General features: G+C 36.8%; 1 protein-coding gene across 1 annotated transcript in view; it reads right to left on the bottom strand.

Moving 5' to 3' along the window:
• LOC144435554 (uncharacterized) overlaps positions 1-16810 on the bottom strand; it is a 450358-nt gene that overhangs the window by 195432 nt on the left and 238116 nt on the right. Inside the window, exons 127-136 of the mRNA XM_078124141.1 lie at positions 14865-14987; positions 11986-12102; positions 11423-11536; positions 10882-11001; positions 9822-9941; positions 8091-8213; positions 4648-4770; positions 3070-3192; positions 2637-2759; positions 883-1017 (exon numbers count right to left, since the gene is read on the bottom strand). Coding sequence (XP_077980267.1) covers positions 883-1017; positions 2637-2759; positions 3070-3192; positions 4648-4770; positions 8091-8213; positions 9822-9941; positions 10882-11001; positions 11423-11536; positions 11986-12102; positions 14865-14987 — 1221 coding nt within the window. The remainder of the gene's footprint in view (positions 1-882; positions 1018-2636; positions 2760-3069; positions 3193-4647; positions 4771-8090; positions 8214-9821; positions 9942-10881; positions 11002-11422; positions 11537-11985; positions 12103-14864; positions 14988-16810) is intronic.

The following is a 16810-nucleotide window of genomic DNA, read 5'->3' as shown; positions in this document are numbered from 1 at the left end:
CAGCTATGAAAACAAATTACTGTCTAGATATAACATGCAGTTATGAAAACAAATTACTGTCTAGATATAACATGCAAACAGCTATCAAAACAAATTACTGTCTAGATATAACATACACACAGCTATCAAAACAAATTACTGTCTAGATATAACATGCAAACAGTTATCAAAACAAATTACTGTCTAGATATAACATACACACAGTTATGAAAACAAATTACTGTCTAGATATAACATACACACAGTTATCAAAACAAATTACTGTCTAGATATAACATACACACAGCTATGAAAACAAATTACTGTCTAGATATAACATGCAAACAGTTATGAAAACAAATTACTGTCTAGATATAACATACACACAGCTATGAAAACAAATTACTGTCTAGATATAACATACACACAGCTATGAAAACAAATTACTGTCTAGATACACTGAGCAAAGCCTATTACTCATTGATGAGTTTCACAAAGGGACAGTAAGTTGCTCAGATCACTTCGATGAGGGTGTCAAAACAAAGAGATCAAAGTACAGCAGAAATATTGAAGGGTCACTGAAAGAATGTGCATATCACACACCTTCCGATATTTCTGCTGTATTTGTGATATCATGTTGTGTTTTCCCATAAACCCTTGCAGAAAATCTCCAAACTGGCTAAATTCTATGTAAAGTGTGGTAGGGCTTCTCTGCAAGATTTCAAACTTTAAGTACTAAGTTAATTGCCAAGGTGTTATTTCATCATCCATAAATCATATCTAAGATGATAGCAGTAATCAATATTGTTTATCTGTATGAAAGACATAAATAAGCCTGACTACTAGACTGGTCATTCTACACCATGTCAACTTATCAGATTTGATATGAAAATGTTGATATACCTGTTTCACAGCTATCACCGGTGTAACATCCTGAACAAAAGCAGCTGTACTCGGTACAGGAGTTTTGTTGTGGCTGACAGAATCCACCATTCAGACAGGGACTTGTACCTAGGCTGGTTAAGCATTGATTCAACACTACACAGTACGAAAAAAAGTCCATTTTAAATATTAACTTCGCCTTGCACAAGATCATACAAATTGAATTACAACACCTAACACCTAATTTAAGCATTGCTACTTGCCACAATTGTTTATAGCATTCATATTAAGTATACAGTTACATTTGCTTTAATTATCAGCCCAGTGAGGTGTCTCTAAATAAATGTAATCAATTCTGTAAACAGTATTATCAGTGTAAAGTACAAATTGGTCATAAAACCACAAGACACTAAACATAGATATCATAAGACATGGACATCTCACTTACAGTTAATAGATAATATAATCACAGTAGGGGCCCACTCTCATTACACTGTGTTTAATAGCTGACAACACTGATTATAAATTGACTACAGTCGGAAAGGCCACTAGGACCAGTGTTATTTTACACTTGATATGGATACCAGAAATGATTGTGATAAGAAGGGAAAACGCTTTAGTTGGATGTTAAGCATGCTAAGTGTATACAAATTCAACATTATTTTTATTCTGTTTTACACTAGATAGTATGATACACCATTGCTCACAATGTTGATTAAAGCTACAGCCCCGGCAAACAGTGCACAGACTCACAGAATTACACAAGGCAGTAACAACTTTAATTTCTCTAGAATAAATGCCATATTGTATGTATTTGCCATGGCTGTAAGTTCAAACCTTATTCTGGTTCTTTCAGATAGACAACCCATTTCTCCTGCCTTACAAAACTTTGCAATCTACCAGAAGTGATTTTATCTAAAATTTTATGAAACTGCTTTTTAAAAACAAATTCTGACACTATAAATTGATCTATAATGATTCTTGCTATGGCTTTAGTCTCATATACACAGGATATTGATCTATAAGGATTGTTGCTATGGCTTTAGTCTCAAATACACAGGATATTGATCTATAAGGATTGTTGCTATGGCAATAGTCTCAAATACACAGGATATTGATCTATAAGGATTGTTGCTATGGCTTTAGTCTCAAATACACAGGATATTGATCTATAAGGATTGTTGCTATGGCTTTAGTCTCAAATACACAGGATATTGATCTATAAGGATTGTTGCTATGGCTTTAGTCTCAAATACACAGGATATTGATCTATAAGGATTGTTGCTATGGCTTTAGTCTCAAATACACAGGACATTGATCTATAAGGATTGTTGCTATGGCTTTAGTCTCAAATACACAGGATATTGATCTATAAGGATTGTTGCTACGGCTTTAGTCTCAAATACACAGGATATTGATCTATAAGGATTGTTGCTATGGCTTTAGTCTCAAATACACAGGATATTGATCTATAAGGATTGTTGCTATGGCTTTAGTCTCAAATACACAGGATATTGATCTATAAGGATTGTTGCTATGGCTTTAGTCTCAAATACACAGGATATTGATCTATAAGGACTTTAACCATTGTCTTGTCATTAATAGTTGTCATTATCAAAAAAAAATTGTATGTCAGTGTATGTGTGTGTGTGTGTGTGTGTGTGTGTGTGTGTGTGTGTGTGTGTGTGTGTGTGTGTGTGTGTGTGCGTGTGTGTGCATGTATTTATATAAACATTCACATGTATTTTTGTTGATAAACTTGACTGTAAACTCACGTGTTTCACAGTTGTCACCAGTATAACAGCCAGGGCATGTACAGGTATATTCATCACAGCTTGTAAATGACTGTGTACATTGACCACCATTCTGACATGGGAAACTAAGACAAGGATTGATCTCTGTACAAAAAATACACAATGAAGTATAAATGAATCCAGTCCATACAAAAGACATCATTCTTCAGTTGATAGTTTCACGTCAATGACGTGTCCAACCAATGCCTATCAATCCAGTATTCAAACTCTTAATTACACATTGTTCTACCAGTACTGGCAGAAGTGAACACTTCACATTATCATATACTCAAAGTTTATGAACTGTAATTTTATTCTGACAATACAGAAACAAGTCCAAAGTGTTCATGTCAGAAATCTTTAAAATGATTACCCTATTGACAGATATTGATAAAGAAGGAAAATAGAATCGTACGTGTCTGACAGCGATCTCCAGTATAGCATCCATTGCATTGACACTCAAAGACATCACACATATTAGGGGTCTGCAGGCATTGACCGTTGTTCACACATGGGTTGGGTAGACATGGATTTTCCACTGTTAGTAAAGATGCAAAAAAGAGTTTGACTATTCCCCTGTGAACCTAAATTTCCAATCCTTCAAACATATACAGTCACTAAAAGAATGGGTTAGACAACAAATAAAAAACACTTATTGACAAAATGTGTAACAGTTTTTATAAGCCTTAGTAGTAATTAAAATCATAAAAAACTTAGTCGAGTGTAACTATTGTGCAGGTTGCGGGCTGCTGCGGGTCACTTTGTTCAGGTTGCGGGCTGCTGTGGGTCGCTGCGGGTAACTTTGTTCAGGTTGCAGGCTGCTGTGGGTCGCTGCGGGTAACTTTGTTCAGGTTGCAGGCTGCTGCGGGTCGCTGCGGGCCTGGGAATGTAACTGTTGTGCGGGTTGCGGACCGCTGCGGGTTACTGTGGGGAAGTGAGTGTAACTATAGTGCGGGCTGCAGGTCGCTATTTTTACTCACTTTTCAAAATCAAAGAAACTTGTTGGCTGGCCACTGGGGGTAACTTATTGCGCAGGTCATATGCGACATGCACTGTATTATTCGATAGAACCTATGTGCTGGGCTAATTGCACACATAATTTTGTGTATTATACCCCTAAACGTGATGGCTATTTTAAAACAATGATTATAGTTAGCATAGCATTGACCTCAGAAAATATCTCAATTCCACTATTACAATGTACTTACAATGTACTTACTTAATGTGATTACATAACATTAACTATTTACTGTAAACAGAGATGACAGTGTACCAACTTATCTCTGAAACAACTCTTGTAGCAGGAAGTGGTACTGTTGTTTTAAAAAACATCAAGTCAAGATTATGGCTGAAATCTATCTTATACAATCAAATTAGTCTGACTAGTCACACAATGGCTCCCACACACTACCCTGACCACAGTAAGATGACAACCAGTAGTTAGGCAGTAGTTACATCACTGAGGAACAGAAAGGAATAGTGGAACAGCCACAGTCTTGAAACTGAATAATGAATAATTGAATAATCAGTACATCCAGTAATTTTGTCTCTATTATTGTCACAACAGAGCTCCCTGTACTGTATTCTATCCATGTCATTACTATAATACTAAAAAAATTAATCATCATCATAGTGAGGTTGACCACCATTGACTGAATACTTATGTGCTCATACAGATTATTTACGTGTATATGTATTCATTTGTCATTATTAATTGTAAACTTATATATGTTTTGGATGATTTTATACAAATGTTTGTCGTTTGAACAACCCACAAATTGACCCGCAGATCGACCCGCAGTTAGGCCTGTCGACCCGCAAAATAATGATACTGAACTTAGTCAGACCACTTCCGTAACAATCTTTCAACGATCTATTGACAGTAACAATTTTTAGTGTTTCTGAACTGTCATATTACTTATCATTTAGGTCTGTGGAAAATGATTTCCTTGTTACAAATGTTAAATTCAAGAATTAAAAGACAAACACTTACATGTCTGACAGCTGCTTCCTGTATAACATCCTGGACACTGACAAGTGTATTGAGTACAAGATCCTGGAACAGCTGTACAAACACCACCATTCTGACATGGCAAGTTCTGACATGGATCCAACACTATAATCAAATATGAATGTCACAAATTATTGAATTTTAGATTTGTTCTAATATCACCCAAGTGACTTGTAAATGCATTTTTAGTTGGCAATCACTTTTTTTTTTATCAATCTGAGACATTTTTCATTTCCATTATCTATTTAGAAATGCTAACGGAATAATTAAGGTCCCATACATACAGGCTCCAAAGACACCCACCATCATGGGTTTAGTGTTAATGCTAACAGAATAATTAAGGTCCCATACATACAGGCTCCAAAGACACCCACCATCATGGGTTTAGTGTTAATGCTAATGGAATAATTAAGGTCCCATACATACAGGCTCCAAAGACACCCACCATCATGGGTTTAGTGTTAATGCTAACGGAATAAGGTCTCATAAACAATAATATAATAATAATAATAATAATAATCTTTATTCGTCCAAAAAAAGTCGGAAATTTGTTGAATGGTTGCCACAAGAGCAGCGCCCTAATGTTGAAGAAGCAGGAGGAAACCAGAGTAAACAGGGAAAACCTGCGTTGTTCGGCTGAGCATCACCCTTCTTACATACAGACCTGTTTAATTTTAAATCAAACTCAGCCGACACCTGGCAGGTTTGAACCCAGGCTGCTGAGGTAAGAGGCGTATGAGCTAACCGCTCGGCCACTGACAACCCCAGGCTCCAAAGTTACCCACTATCGTGTGCATGTCCATTTTCTAATCCTGCCATACAGCATGTCAATTTTCTAATCCTGCCGTACAGCATGTCAATTTTCTAATCCTGCTGTACAGCATGTCAATTTTCTAAACCTGCTGTACAGCATGTCAATTTTCTAATCCTGCCATACAGCATGTCAATTTTCTAATCCTGCCGTACAGCATGTCAATTTTCTAATCCTGCTGTACAGCATGTCAATTTTCTAATCCTGCCGTACAGCATGTCAATTTTCTAATCCTGCCATACAGCATGTCAATTTTCTAATCCTGCCGTACAGCATGTCAATTTTCTAATCCTGCCATACAGCATGTCAATTTTCTGATCCTGCCATACAGCATGTCAATTTTCTAATCCTGCTGTACAGCATGTCAATTTTCTAATCCTGCCGTACAGCATGTCAATTTTCTAATCCTGCCATACAGCATGTCAATTTTCTAATCCTGCCGTACAGCATGTCAATTTTCTAATCCTGCCTTAAAGCATGTCAATTTTCTAATCCTGCCATACAGCATGTCAATTTTCTAATCCTGCTGTACAGCATGTCAATTTTCTAATCCTGCCTTAAAGCATGTCAATTTTCTAATCCTGCCATACAGCATGTCAATTTTCTAATCCTGCCATACAGCATGTCAATTTTCTAATCCTGCTGTACAGCATGTCATTTTTCTAATCCTGCCATACAGCATGTCAATTTTCTAATCCTGCCTTAAAGCATGTCAATTTTCTGATCCTGCCATACAGCATGTCAATTTTCTAATCCTGCTGTACAGCATGTCAATTTTCTAATCCTGCTGTACAGCATGTCAATTTTCTAATCCTGCTGTACAGCATGTCATTTTTCTAATCCTGCTGTACAGCATGTCATTTTTCTAATCCTGCCATACAGCATGTCAATTTTCTAATCCTGCCATACAGCATGTCAATTTTCTAATCCTGCTGTACAGCATGTCAATTTTCTAATCCTGCCGTACAGCATGTCAATTTTCTAATCCTGCCGTACAGCATGTCAATTTTCTAATCCTGCTGTACAGCATGTCAATTTTCTAATCCTGCCGTACAGCATGTCAATTTTCTAATCCTGCCGTACAGCATGTCATTTTTCTAATCCTGCTGTACAGCATGTCAATTTTCTAATCCTGCCGTACAGCATGTCATTTTTCTAATCCTGCCATACAGCATGTCAATTTTCTAATCCTGCCATACAGCATGTCATTTTTCTAATCCTGCTGTACAGCATGTCAATTTTCTAATCCTGCTGTACAGCATGTCAATTTTCTAATCCTGCCATACAGCATGTCATTTTTCTAATCCTGCCGTACAGCATGTCAATTTTCTAATCCTGCCGTACAGCATGTCAATTTTCTAATCCTGCTGTACAGCATGTCAATTTTCTAATCCTGCCGTACAGCATGTTAATTTTTCTAAACCTGCTGTACAGCATGTCAATTTTCTAATCCTGCCTTAAAGCATGTCAATTTTCTAATCCTGCCTTAAAGCATGTCCATTTTCTAATCCTGCCGTACAGCATGTCAATTTTCTAATCCTGCTGTACAGCATGTCAATTTTCTAATCCTGCCGTACAGCATGTCAATTTTCTAATCCTGCTGTACAGCATGTCAATTTTCTAATCCTGCTGTACAGCATGTCAATTTTCTAATCCTGCCTTAAAGCATGTCAATTTTCTAATCCTGCTGTACAGCATGTCAATTTTCTAATCCTGCTGTACAGCATGTCAATTTTCTAATCCTGCCGTACAGCATGTCAATTTTCTAATCCTGCCGTACAGCATGTCAATTTTCTAATCCTGCTGTACAGCATGTCAATTTTCTAATCCTGCTGTACAGCATGTCAATTTTCTAATCCTGCCTTAAAGCATGTCAATTTTCTAATCCTGCTGTACAGCATGTCAATTTTCTAATCCTGCCGTACAGCATGTCAATTTTCTAATCCTGCTGTACAGCATGTCAATTTTCTAATCCTGCCGTACAGCATGTCAATTTTCTAATCCTGCCTTAAAGCATGTCAATTTTCTAATCCTGCTGTACAGCATGTCAATTTTCTAATCCTGCCTTACAGCATGTCAATTTTCTAATCCTGCCTTAAAGCATGTCAATTTTCTAATCCTGCTGTACAGCATGTCAATTTTCTAATCCTGCCTTACAGCATGTCCATTTTCTAATCCTGCCATACAGCATGTCAATTTTCTAATCCTGCCATACAGCATGTCAATTTTCTAATCCTGCCATACAGCATGTCAATTTTCTAATCCTGCCGTACAGCATGTCCATTTTCTAATCCTGCCGTACAGCATGTAAATTTTCTGATCCTGCCATACAGCATGTCAATTTTCTTATTATTTTGTCAAATTGAAGATATATAGAGTCAGGTGGGTCATGGGAAACATAGAATTAAATCCTCTATCTACAATAGGGGTATTTGTTTGTACACAAAAAACTACAAGTTGAGAAAAACACGATATATATGGCCACCCTATGCAACAAGAGTACAATATCTTGGTGTCAAGGTATAGTGCAAACTGATAACACTTTTGCTATGCCCTTATCAGCAAGATACAAATAGAGGCATAATAAACTGAATACAGATGAAAAGTTACATACGGATTTCACAATGGTCTCCTTGGTAACACTGTCTACAGGAACAAGTAATGGCTGTACATGATCCAGGTGTCTGCAGACAGAAGCCATTGTTCTGACATGGATTGGGTTGACAGGGATTCATAACTGGGGAGTAAATAAATAACAACTACAATTGAATATTACAGTAACAAACAGTTCAACATTTTCATCAAATGGTGACCATTCTTTCACTTGTGATAAAAGCAGAAATTATCATATGACCACAGGTTGATTGATTGATTATCTAAATGAATACACTCATAATTAGCAGGATATCAGTTACATTAACACTTTGCCTTATCTCTTTATCTTCTGGGAGATTATCACATTCATTTATGCATTAACTAGTACTTTCTTCCTTGTTAGTGTATGTTTGAGTGTTTGTCCGATGTGATAATCACCCAGTAGAAAAGAGATAAAGCAAATTTTTGTGGTAATTGAACCCGGGCTAATTATGAGATTAGGGGTGTTTTAATTTAGATAAGAGGAGAAGAATGGATGAGGTGTTTTTATTTAGTCACTAAAGTGAGAATTATGTACAGCTGAAAAATAGAAAAGTAACCAGGGAAAGAAGAAAAACAGTTTTATATCACAGCAAAAATCACTGAGTCAATTGATCAATATCACACAAAAAATAAGTTACTTCACCACAAACATTAATCAGTCAATGTGATCAATCATTCAACCAAATAATAAATCGATCAATAAATTGATCGAACGAATGATCAATCAATTACATGTTTGCTGATCCCTGTGATTTGTTGTGCAAACTTGCCCTATGATCAACATAGTGTAAACAATGGAAGTCCCAAAAGAGTACACTGCAAGTTTATGAAACTGTCAATAAAACTATGTAACGTCTCCCTACTGAGACTATAATTACAATCATAATTATAATCTTAACGTTTAACACACACTCTATTCCCATAGTATACGTGTACCTAAAAATGCATTCAATATACTGAAACAGTTATCCTGTATATTTTTTTATTTAAACTTAAAGATTTTACCAACTTTCACACGCTGCTGACCATGGATGACCATGCTGTGACTGTTTATATCTGATTCAGTTACTAAATACTGAGCCCACATGGTGTAAGTGATGCATGTGTGTTATTTTTATGGTGTCTATCTCAACATGAAACCTTGTGATCAGGCTCACTGATCATTTAATAGCTTTGACTCGCTTTGGGGAAAAGCACTGTAAACTAATGTCCATGCAATGGCTTACTGTTTTATCAACATGTTGTGACAATAGTTTTAGTTTGTGTCTATCTTAGCAAACTGATGGTTCAATTACCAGAGTAATATGACATTGATTCTTATGAAGGACTCCAAGTTGTGATAAAAGCAGCTTATCTCGGGTCTTGGGGTTCTGATGGAGTCCTTTTAAAGTTCATATAAAAGATACCCATATGCTCTCATTCGATTACTTCTAAAGCTGTAATAAACTCTGCCCTATATGATTTCTCTCGTAAACAGCGCATGCCAAAACGTAGTGCACATGACACTAAAAAGCAGACAAATATTTATTTCACCATGTAATATATACATAGAAATGAAATCCTCATCATCATCATTACATAAAGTTCTCACTAGAAGGCAAACTTATGTTAAATTAAAATCAGCAAGTATAACAGCTAGTTAACTTAATACAGCTCTATTTACAAAGTGAATCAACTGTATTGTCATTAAGTGTTAAGCTACACTTACATGTATCACAATTGGTGCCAGTGAAGCAGTTCTGACAAGTACAGGTATAATCCAGACAGGATCCTGGTACTTTTTGACAGATGCCATTCACACATGGATTGGGTAGACATCCATTCAGCTCTGTTGGATTGTAATGAATGAATGCCATTATGTAAATACTCTTTGCAAGTAACTCTCTAGTGTACTCACGGTTATCTTATCTCAACCTAATTCAATTTTTTGTTGTTGAAACATTTGTGATTTTTCTATTTTCCATATTTTTATGGAGTGTGCTATATATCTTACTACAACTTTTATACCACAGATGTCAATACTTTCTTTGCGTAAGAAGTAATTCATACTGCATTTGTCAATGTGCCACATTCCAGTTATGTACATTTTGAATGGCAGGAGCTAGGACAACTGAGACAGGGGACTATGACAGGAGGGCAACTGAGATTAGAGAAAATGTCTAAGGGATAAACTTTTCATTATGTATGCCAAATGCATTGCAGTACGTGACAAGAAACAGTGAATTGGAGTTAGCTTGGCATTTCACTTATCTGGACACAACATTTCTTACATGTAATCAGTTAAACTTGAAATACACAATAAACAATTCTAGAGGTGAAGTGCACAGTGGGGATGTAGATGTAGACAAGTAATCATATTGATTATTAGTTGGAAAGTAAACAATTGAAAAGTCCATTGTGTAATCAGTTCCACAATAGCCTGTTTCTGCTGCACTCTAAAGGAATATCAGTGCTAACTCTATTTTTCAACGTGATTATGTAAAGGGTCCTGCTGTGTGTTGTGTCTCTGTTATTTTAAGTCTGAAGAAGAAATACGTCTATCTTTGAGTCAAAAACATCCTATCCCACAAGTGTAGTGGTACACCGAAAATGGCTGTAAACAAACTTCATGATCAAGTTCCTAATAATAGGAAAAAAGATGAGTTAGTCTTCTCACTTGAGAAATCAACGTATTCATTGACAAGTCACATCTATTTGGACCACTATACACCAGGTCCTGTTTCTTAGAAGTACTATAACAGACAAATTTGTACAAATGTGTTACTCACCAGTTTCACAGTTGTTGCCTTGGAAACAAGTTGGACATGTGCAAGTGAAGGAACTGCAGTCAAAAGTGGGACTACACTGGCCATTGTTCTGACATGGGGCAGTGACACATGGGTTGACAGCTGTACAGGCAAAGAAAAATTGGTTTAGTCTTTTTGACACCAAACTGTCAAGTTTTACATATAGCAGACCATCAGGGTATGACCAATAGAAAAACTCTGATATCTTATCTTGAACAAATAAATGGCTGAGCCACAACAAGACAATATTTTAAACACCAGTAAATGCCATTTCCAATTTGGTTTCTGAAACCTTAGAAATATATTTCATACAAGATACAATGTAGAGTTTGGAACAAAAACAGGTAAAAAACATTGCCCACTGCATGTAGATATTGTTTGGGCCCAGAAACACACAATTTTCCAAAACACATCACAATACAAAATCTAATGTACCTATATTGTATATAGGAAACATTTAACATTCATGTTCAATCTGGAGTAATAAAAAATTTTATTAAAAATTTTACAATAGTAAACTTACGTGTTTCACAATTTGTGCCTGTCCAGCATGATGGACACTGACAAGAATAAGACGTACAGAAGTTGTTACATGTACCACCATTCCTACACGGCTGAATGCTGCACATATCAACAGCTGTGGAGTAGAGACGGTCAAATCATGTCAATTTATTCTTGCTACAATTATAAATATATAATGCACGAAATGACAAATTTGATATTTAGCTGAATTGCATTTGTTGACTATTTTTCTTGTTTACTTTCTCTGTCTGTCTGTCTGTCTGCCTCTCTGCCTCTCTGTCTGTCTGTCTGTCTGTCTGTCTGTCTGTCTGTCTGTCTGTCTCTCTCTCTCTCTCTCTCTCTCTCTCTCTCTCTCTCTCTCTCTCTCTCTCGCTCTCGCTCTCAGAGAGATGACTTTTATAAATCATGTTGCTATTTTCAAAATTTAAAAGGTAGACTGCCACTAGAGGGCACCATTCTTGTGCACCTATCAACTAGATGGTGCCTATCATGCATAATGAGTAGAAGGCAATTAGAAAACTTTTGGAAAAAGGAAAAGCACATTTTGAAGAGTAACAAACTCACCAACATCACAATCTGTTCCTGTCCAGCAGGGACCACAAGTACACGTGTAAGAAGGACAGTTACTCTGGCAGAATCCATTATTCTGGCATGGGTTGTTAGGCCTGCAAAGATCAATCACTGAAACAAAAATAAGACAAGACAACTCATTAATTTATCTTTAAATTTAACTTCACCTGTGCCAAAAAAATCCAAAAACTGCTCGAAAGCTTATCTGTCAAAAAAGCACATGGTATCAACAGTATGTCACTAAAGTTACTGAACAAAATCTGTGTTCTACAGGTGTCCATTTGTGTTCTACATGCGTCCATTTGTATTCTACAGGTGTCCATTTGTGTTCTACAGGTGCCCATTTGTGTTCTACAGGTGTCCATTTGTATTCTACAGGTGCCCATTTGTGTTCTACATGTCCATTTGTGTTCTACATGTCCATTTGTGTTCTACATGTCCATTTGTGTTCTACATGTGTCCATGTGTGTTCTACATGTCCATTTGTGTTCTACAGGTGTCCATTTGTGTTCTACAGGTGTCCATGTGTGTTCTACAGGTGCCCATTTGTGTTCTACATGTCCATTTGTATTCTACAGGTGTCCATTTGTGTTCTACATGTATCCATTTGTGTTCTACAGGTGTCTATTTGTATTCTACAGGTGTCCATTTGTGTTCTACATGCCCATTTGTGCTCTACAGGTGTCCATTTGTGTTCTACATGTGTCCATGTGTGTTCTACAGGTGTCCATTTGTGTTCTACATGCGTCCATTTGTGTTCTACAGGTGTCCATTTGTATTCTACATGTGTCCATGCGTGTTCTACAGGTGTCCATGCGTGTTCTATATGTCCATTTGTGTTCTACAGGTGTCCATTTGTGTTCTACATGTGCCATTTGTGTTCTACATGTCCATTTGTGTTCTACAGGTGTCCATTTGTGTTCTACATGTGCCATTTGTGTTCTACATGTCCATTTGTGTTCTACATGTGTCCATTTGTATTCTACAGGTGCCCATTTGTGTTCTACATGTGTCCATTTGTGTTCTACATGTCCATTTGTGTTCTACATGTGTCTATTTGTGTTCTACATCTGTCCATTTGTGTTCTACATGTCCATTTGTGTTCTACATGTGTCTATTTGTATTTTGCAGGTGTCCATTTGTGTTCTACATGTCCATTTGTGTTTTACAGGTGTCCATTTGTATTCTACATGTCTATTTGTGTTCTACATGTGTCCATGTGTGTTCTACATGTCCATTTGTGTTCTACATGTCCATTTGTGTTCTACATGTGTCCATGTGTGTTCTACAGGTGCCCATTTGTGTTCTACAGGTGTCCATTTGTGTTCTACAGGTGCCCATTTGACGGTGTTCTACATGTCCATTTGTGTTCTACATGTCCATTTGTATTCTACATGTCCATTTGTGTTCTACAGGTGTCCATTTGTGTTCTACATGTGTTCATTTGTGTTCTACATGTGCCCATTTGTGTTCTACATGTCCATTTGTGTTCTACATGTCCATTTGTGTTTTACAGGTGTCCATTCGTGTTCTACATGCGTCCATTTGTGTTCTACATGTGTCCATTTGTGTTCTACATGTCCATTTGTGTTCTACATGTCCATTTGTGTTCTACATGTGTCCATTCATGTTCTACATGTCCATTTGTGTTCTACATGCGTCCATTTGTGTTCTACATGTCCATTAGTGTTCTACAGGTGCCCATTTGTGTTCTACATGTCCATTTGTGTTCTACATGCGTCCATTTGTGTTCTACATCTGTCCATTTGTGTTCTACATGCATCCATTTGTGTTCTACATCTGTCCATTTGTGTTCTACATGCGTCCATTTGTGTTCTACATGTGTCCATGTGTGTTCTACATGTCCATTTGTGTTCTACATGTGTCCATTTGTGTTCTACATGTCCATTAGTGTTCTACAGGTGCCCATTTGTGTTCTACATGTCCATTTGTGTTCTACATGCGTCCATTTGTGTTCTACATGTCCATTAGTGTTCTACAGGTGCCCATTTGTGTTCTACATGTCCATTAGTGTTCTACAGGTGCTCATTTGTGTTCTACATGCGTCCATTTGTGTTCTACATGCGTCCATTTGTGTTCTACATGTGTCCATTTGTGTTCTACATGTCCATTAGTGTTCTACAGGTGCCCATTTGTGTTCTACATGTCCATTTGTGTTCTACATGCGTCCATTTGTGTTCTACATGTCCATTAGTGTTCTACAGGTGCTCATTTGTGTTCTACATGTGTCCATGTGTGTTCTACATGTCCATTTGTGTTCTACATGTGTCCATTTGTGTTCTACATGTCCATTAGTGTTCTACAGGTGCCCATTTGTGTTCTACATGTCCATTTGTGTTCTACATGCGTCCATTTGTGTTCTACATGTCCATTAGTGTTCTACAGGTGCCCATTTGTGTTCTACATGTCCATTTGTGTTCTACATGTGTCCATTTGTGTTCTACATGTCCATTAGTGTTCTACAGGTGCTCATTTGTGTTCTGCATGTCCATTTGTGTTCTACATGCGTCCATTTGTGTTCTACATGCGTCCATTAGTGTTCTACAGGTGCTCATTTGTGTTCTACATGTCCATTTGTGTTCTACATGCGTCCATTTGTGTTCTACAGGTGTCCATTTGTGTTCTACAGGTGTCCATTTGTGTTCTACATGTGTCCATTTGTGTTCTACATGTCCATTTGTGTTCTACATGCCCATTTGTGTTCTACAGGTGCCAATTTGTGTTCTACATGTGTCCATTTGTGTTCTACAGGTGTCTATTTGTATTCTACAGGTGTCCATTTGTGTTCTACATGCCCATTTGTGTTCTACAGGTGTCCATTTGTGTTCTACATGTGGCCCTTAGATACTCACATGTTTCACAGTATTGTCCCTCATGGCAGTCATCACAAACACAACTTATTTGCCGACAATTCTGGGACATTGAGCAAACTCCTCCATTCTGACACAAGTTATTGGTCACACACAGTTGAATGGCTATACAAAAAGGAGAAAAAAGAAATGTTTAATTGTCAGTTTACAATAAATGTTTAATTCTGGTTCAAGATTCAAGAGTAGTCAAGAGAACTTTTAGAACACATTGAAGAGGTTTTCTGGGATATTAAAGAAATGTTTAACTACATGCTGATCCATGCTAGGTATAGGTGTTCATTTGCTGAATGATTATCCAGTTGCCTATCCAACCCTGTTGTTATCTTTGCAATATACGCAATCATTTGGCTGTTGCTATGGGCATGGTCATGTTGCTAGACATATCTGCATACACTTTTTAAATGTTCTTTCCCTTGACATGAATCCCTGATGTTATCTTTGCAATATACAAGATCATTTGGCTGTTGCTATGGGTGTTGCTAGGTATATTTGCATACATTTTTTTTGAATGTTTATTCATTTGTATATTAATCCATGTTGTTATCTTTGCAATATATGTGACCATTTGACTGTTGCCATGGGCATGGTCTTGTTGCTAGGCATATTTGCATACTTTTTGAATGTTTGTTCACTTGTCTAAGAATCAGTTATTTTTGTGAAATACACCTCCACTGTTTGGCTGTTGCTATGGGCGTGGTCAAGATTGGCTAGGGATATTTGCATATATTTTTTGAATGATTTACTCACTTGCCTACCAGATGATGTTATTTGACCAAAATATAATGTAATTTGGTTGTTGCTAAGAGCGTGGTCATGGTTGCTAGGGCCAATTGTGTCAAAATGTTTTGAAGAAAATCTGCAGAATAATACTTCTACAAACATCTCATCAAGTACTTTTTGAGATATAAGTTTTAGACCAAAATTCACATTTTTATACCTAATTTGCATATCACTGACGAGATCATCATATGCTTAATATTTCTTCATCTATACATCCCCAGATGCATCCCCATTAAATTTCAGCCCAAGCTGCTCAGTAGTTTTGGAATTAAAGATTTTTTACCAAAAAGAGCCCTAATTTGCATATCACTGATGGAATCATCATGTCATGAACATACTAAGAATGTTCCCACCAAATTTCTGACCGGTCAGCCCAGTAGTTTTTGAGTTTAAGTTTTTTGACCAAAAATCACATTTTTTGACCCAACTCACACACCGGTAGTAAGATCATTTTGATTTGAACAATTTCCCAACTAGACACCTAAGGTAATGGACCCATCAAATATCATGGCAATCGGTTCAGTGGTTTTTGACTTCAAGTTGTTTACACACACACACACACACACACACACACACACACACACACACACACACACACACACACACACACACACACACACACACAGACAGACAGACAGACATTTTGCCATGCCTATAGCACTACTGAACCCTATCAGTTCAGTGGTGCTAAAACTCATTGTTATAGTTTGATCACATAAAATAACTATAACATATTTCTTCACAAGATGGATCTCACATATAACCTATGTAAAGTACATAATTGTATATTTGATTCTGTTACAGTGAGTGACCAAGTGTAGCTGAGTCAGTGACAAAAAGATGAACTAGCAAGCGAACAAGAGGTACTTTCTTATCGCCCACTCTATCAGAGTATCAACTCCAACAACAACATGGCATCTTAAGTTATAACCTACCATAAGCAAAAATCTCAAAAATCTCAAAATGCCTGAATTCTCTTGTGAAAAATCTTAAAGTAAAATTAATCATTATATGTTCATAATTCATGAATAAACAAAGTTACAAGCAACAAACTTATCATGGCATAATACTCTTGAAAATGATGCAATTTTGAATTAATTTCCAGGACGTCATCTGCTGCCAGTTGTAGAAGACACCTAGTAATTACC

Source organism: Glandiceps talaboti, chromosome 5 (assembly GCF_964340395.1).
Source record: "Glandiceps talaboti chromosome 5, keGlaTala1.1, whole genome shotgun sequence".
NCBI classification, from domain to species: domain Eukaryota; kingdom Metazoa; phylum Hemichordata; class Enteropneusta; family Spengelidae; genus Glandiceps; species Glandiceps talaboti.
This window is presented reverse-complemented; position numbering and strand designations above follow the sequence as displayed.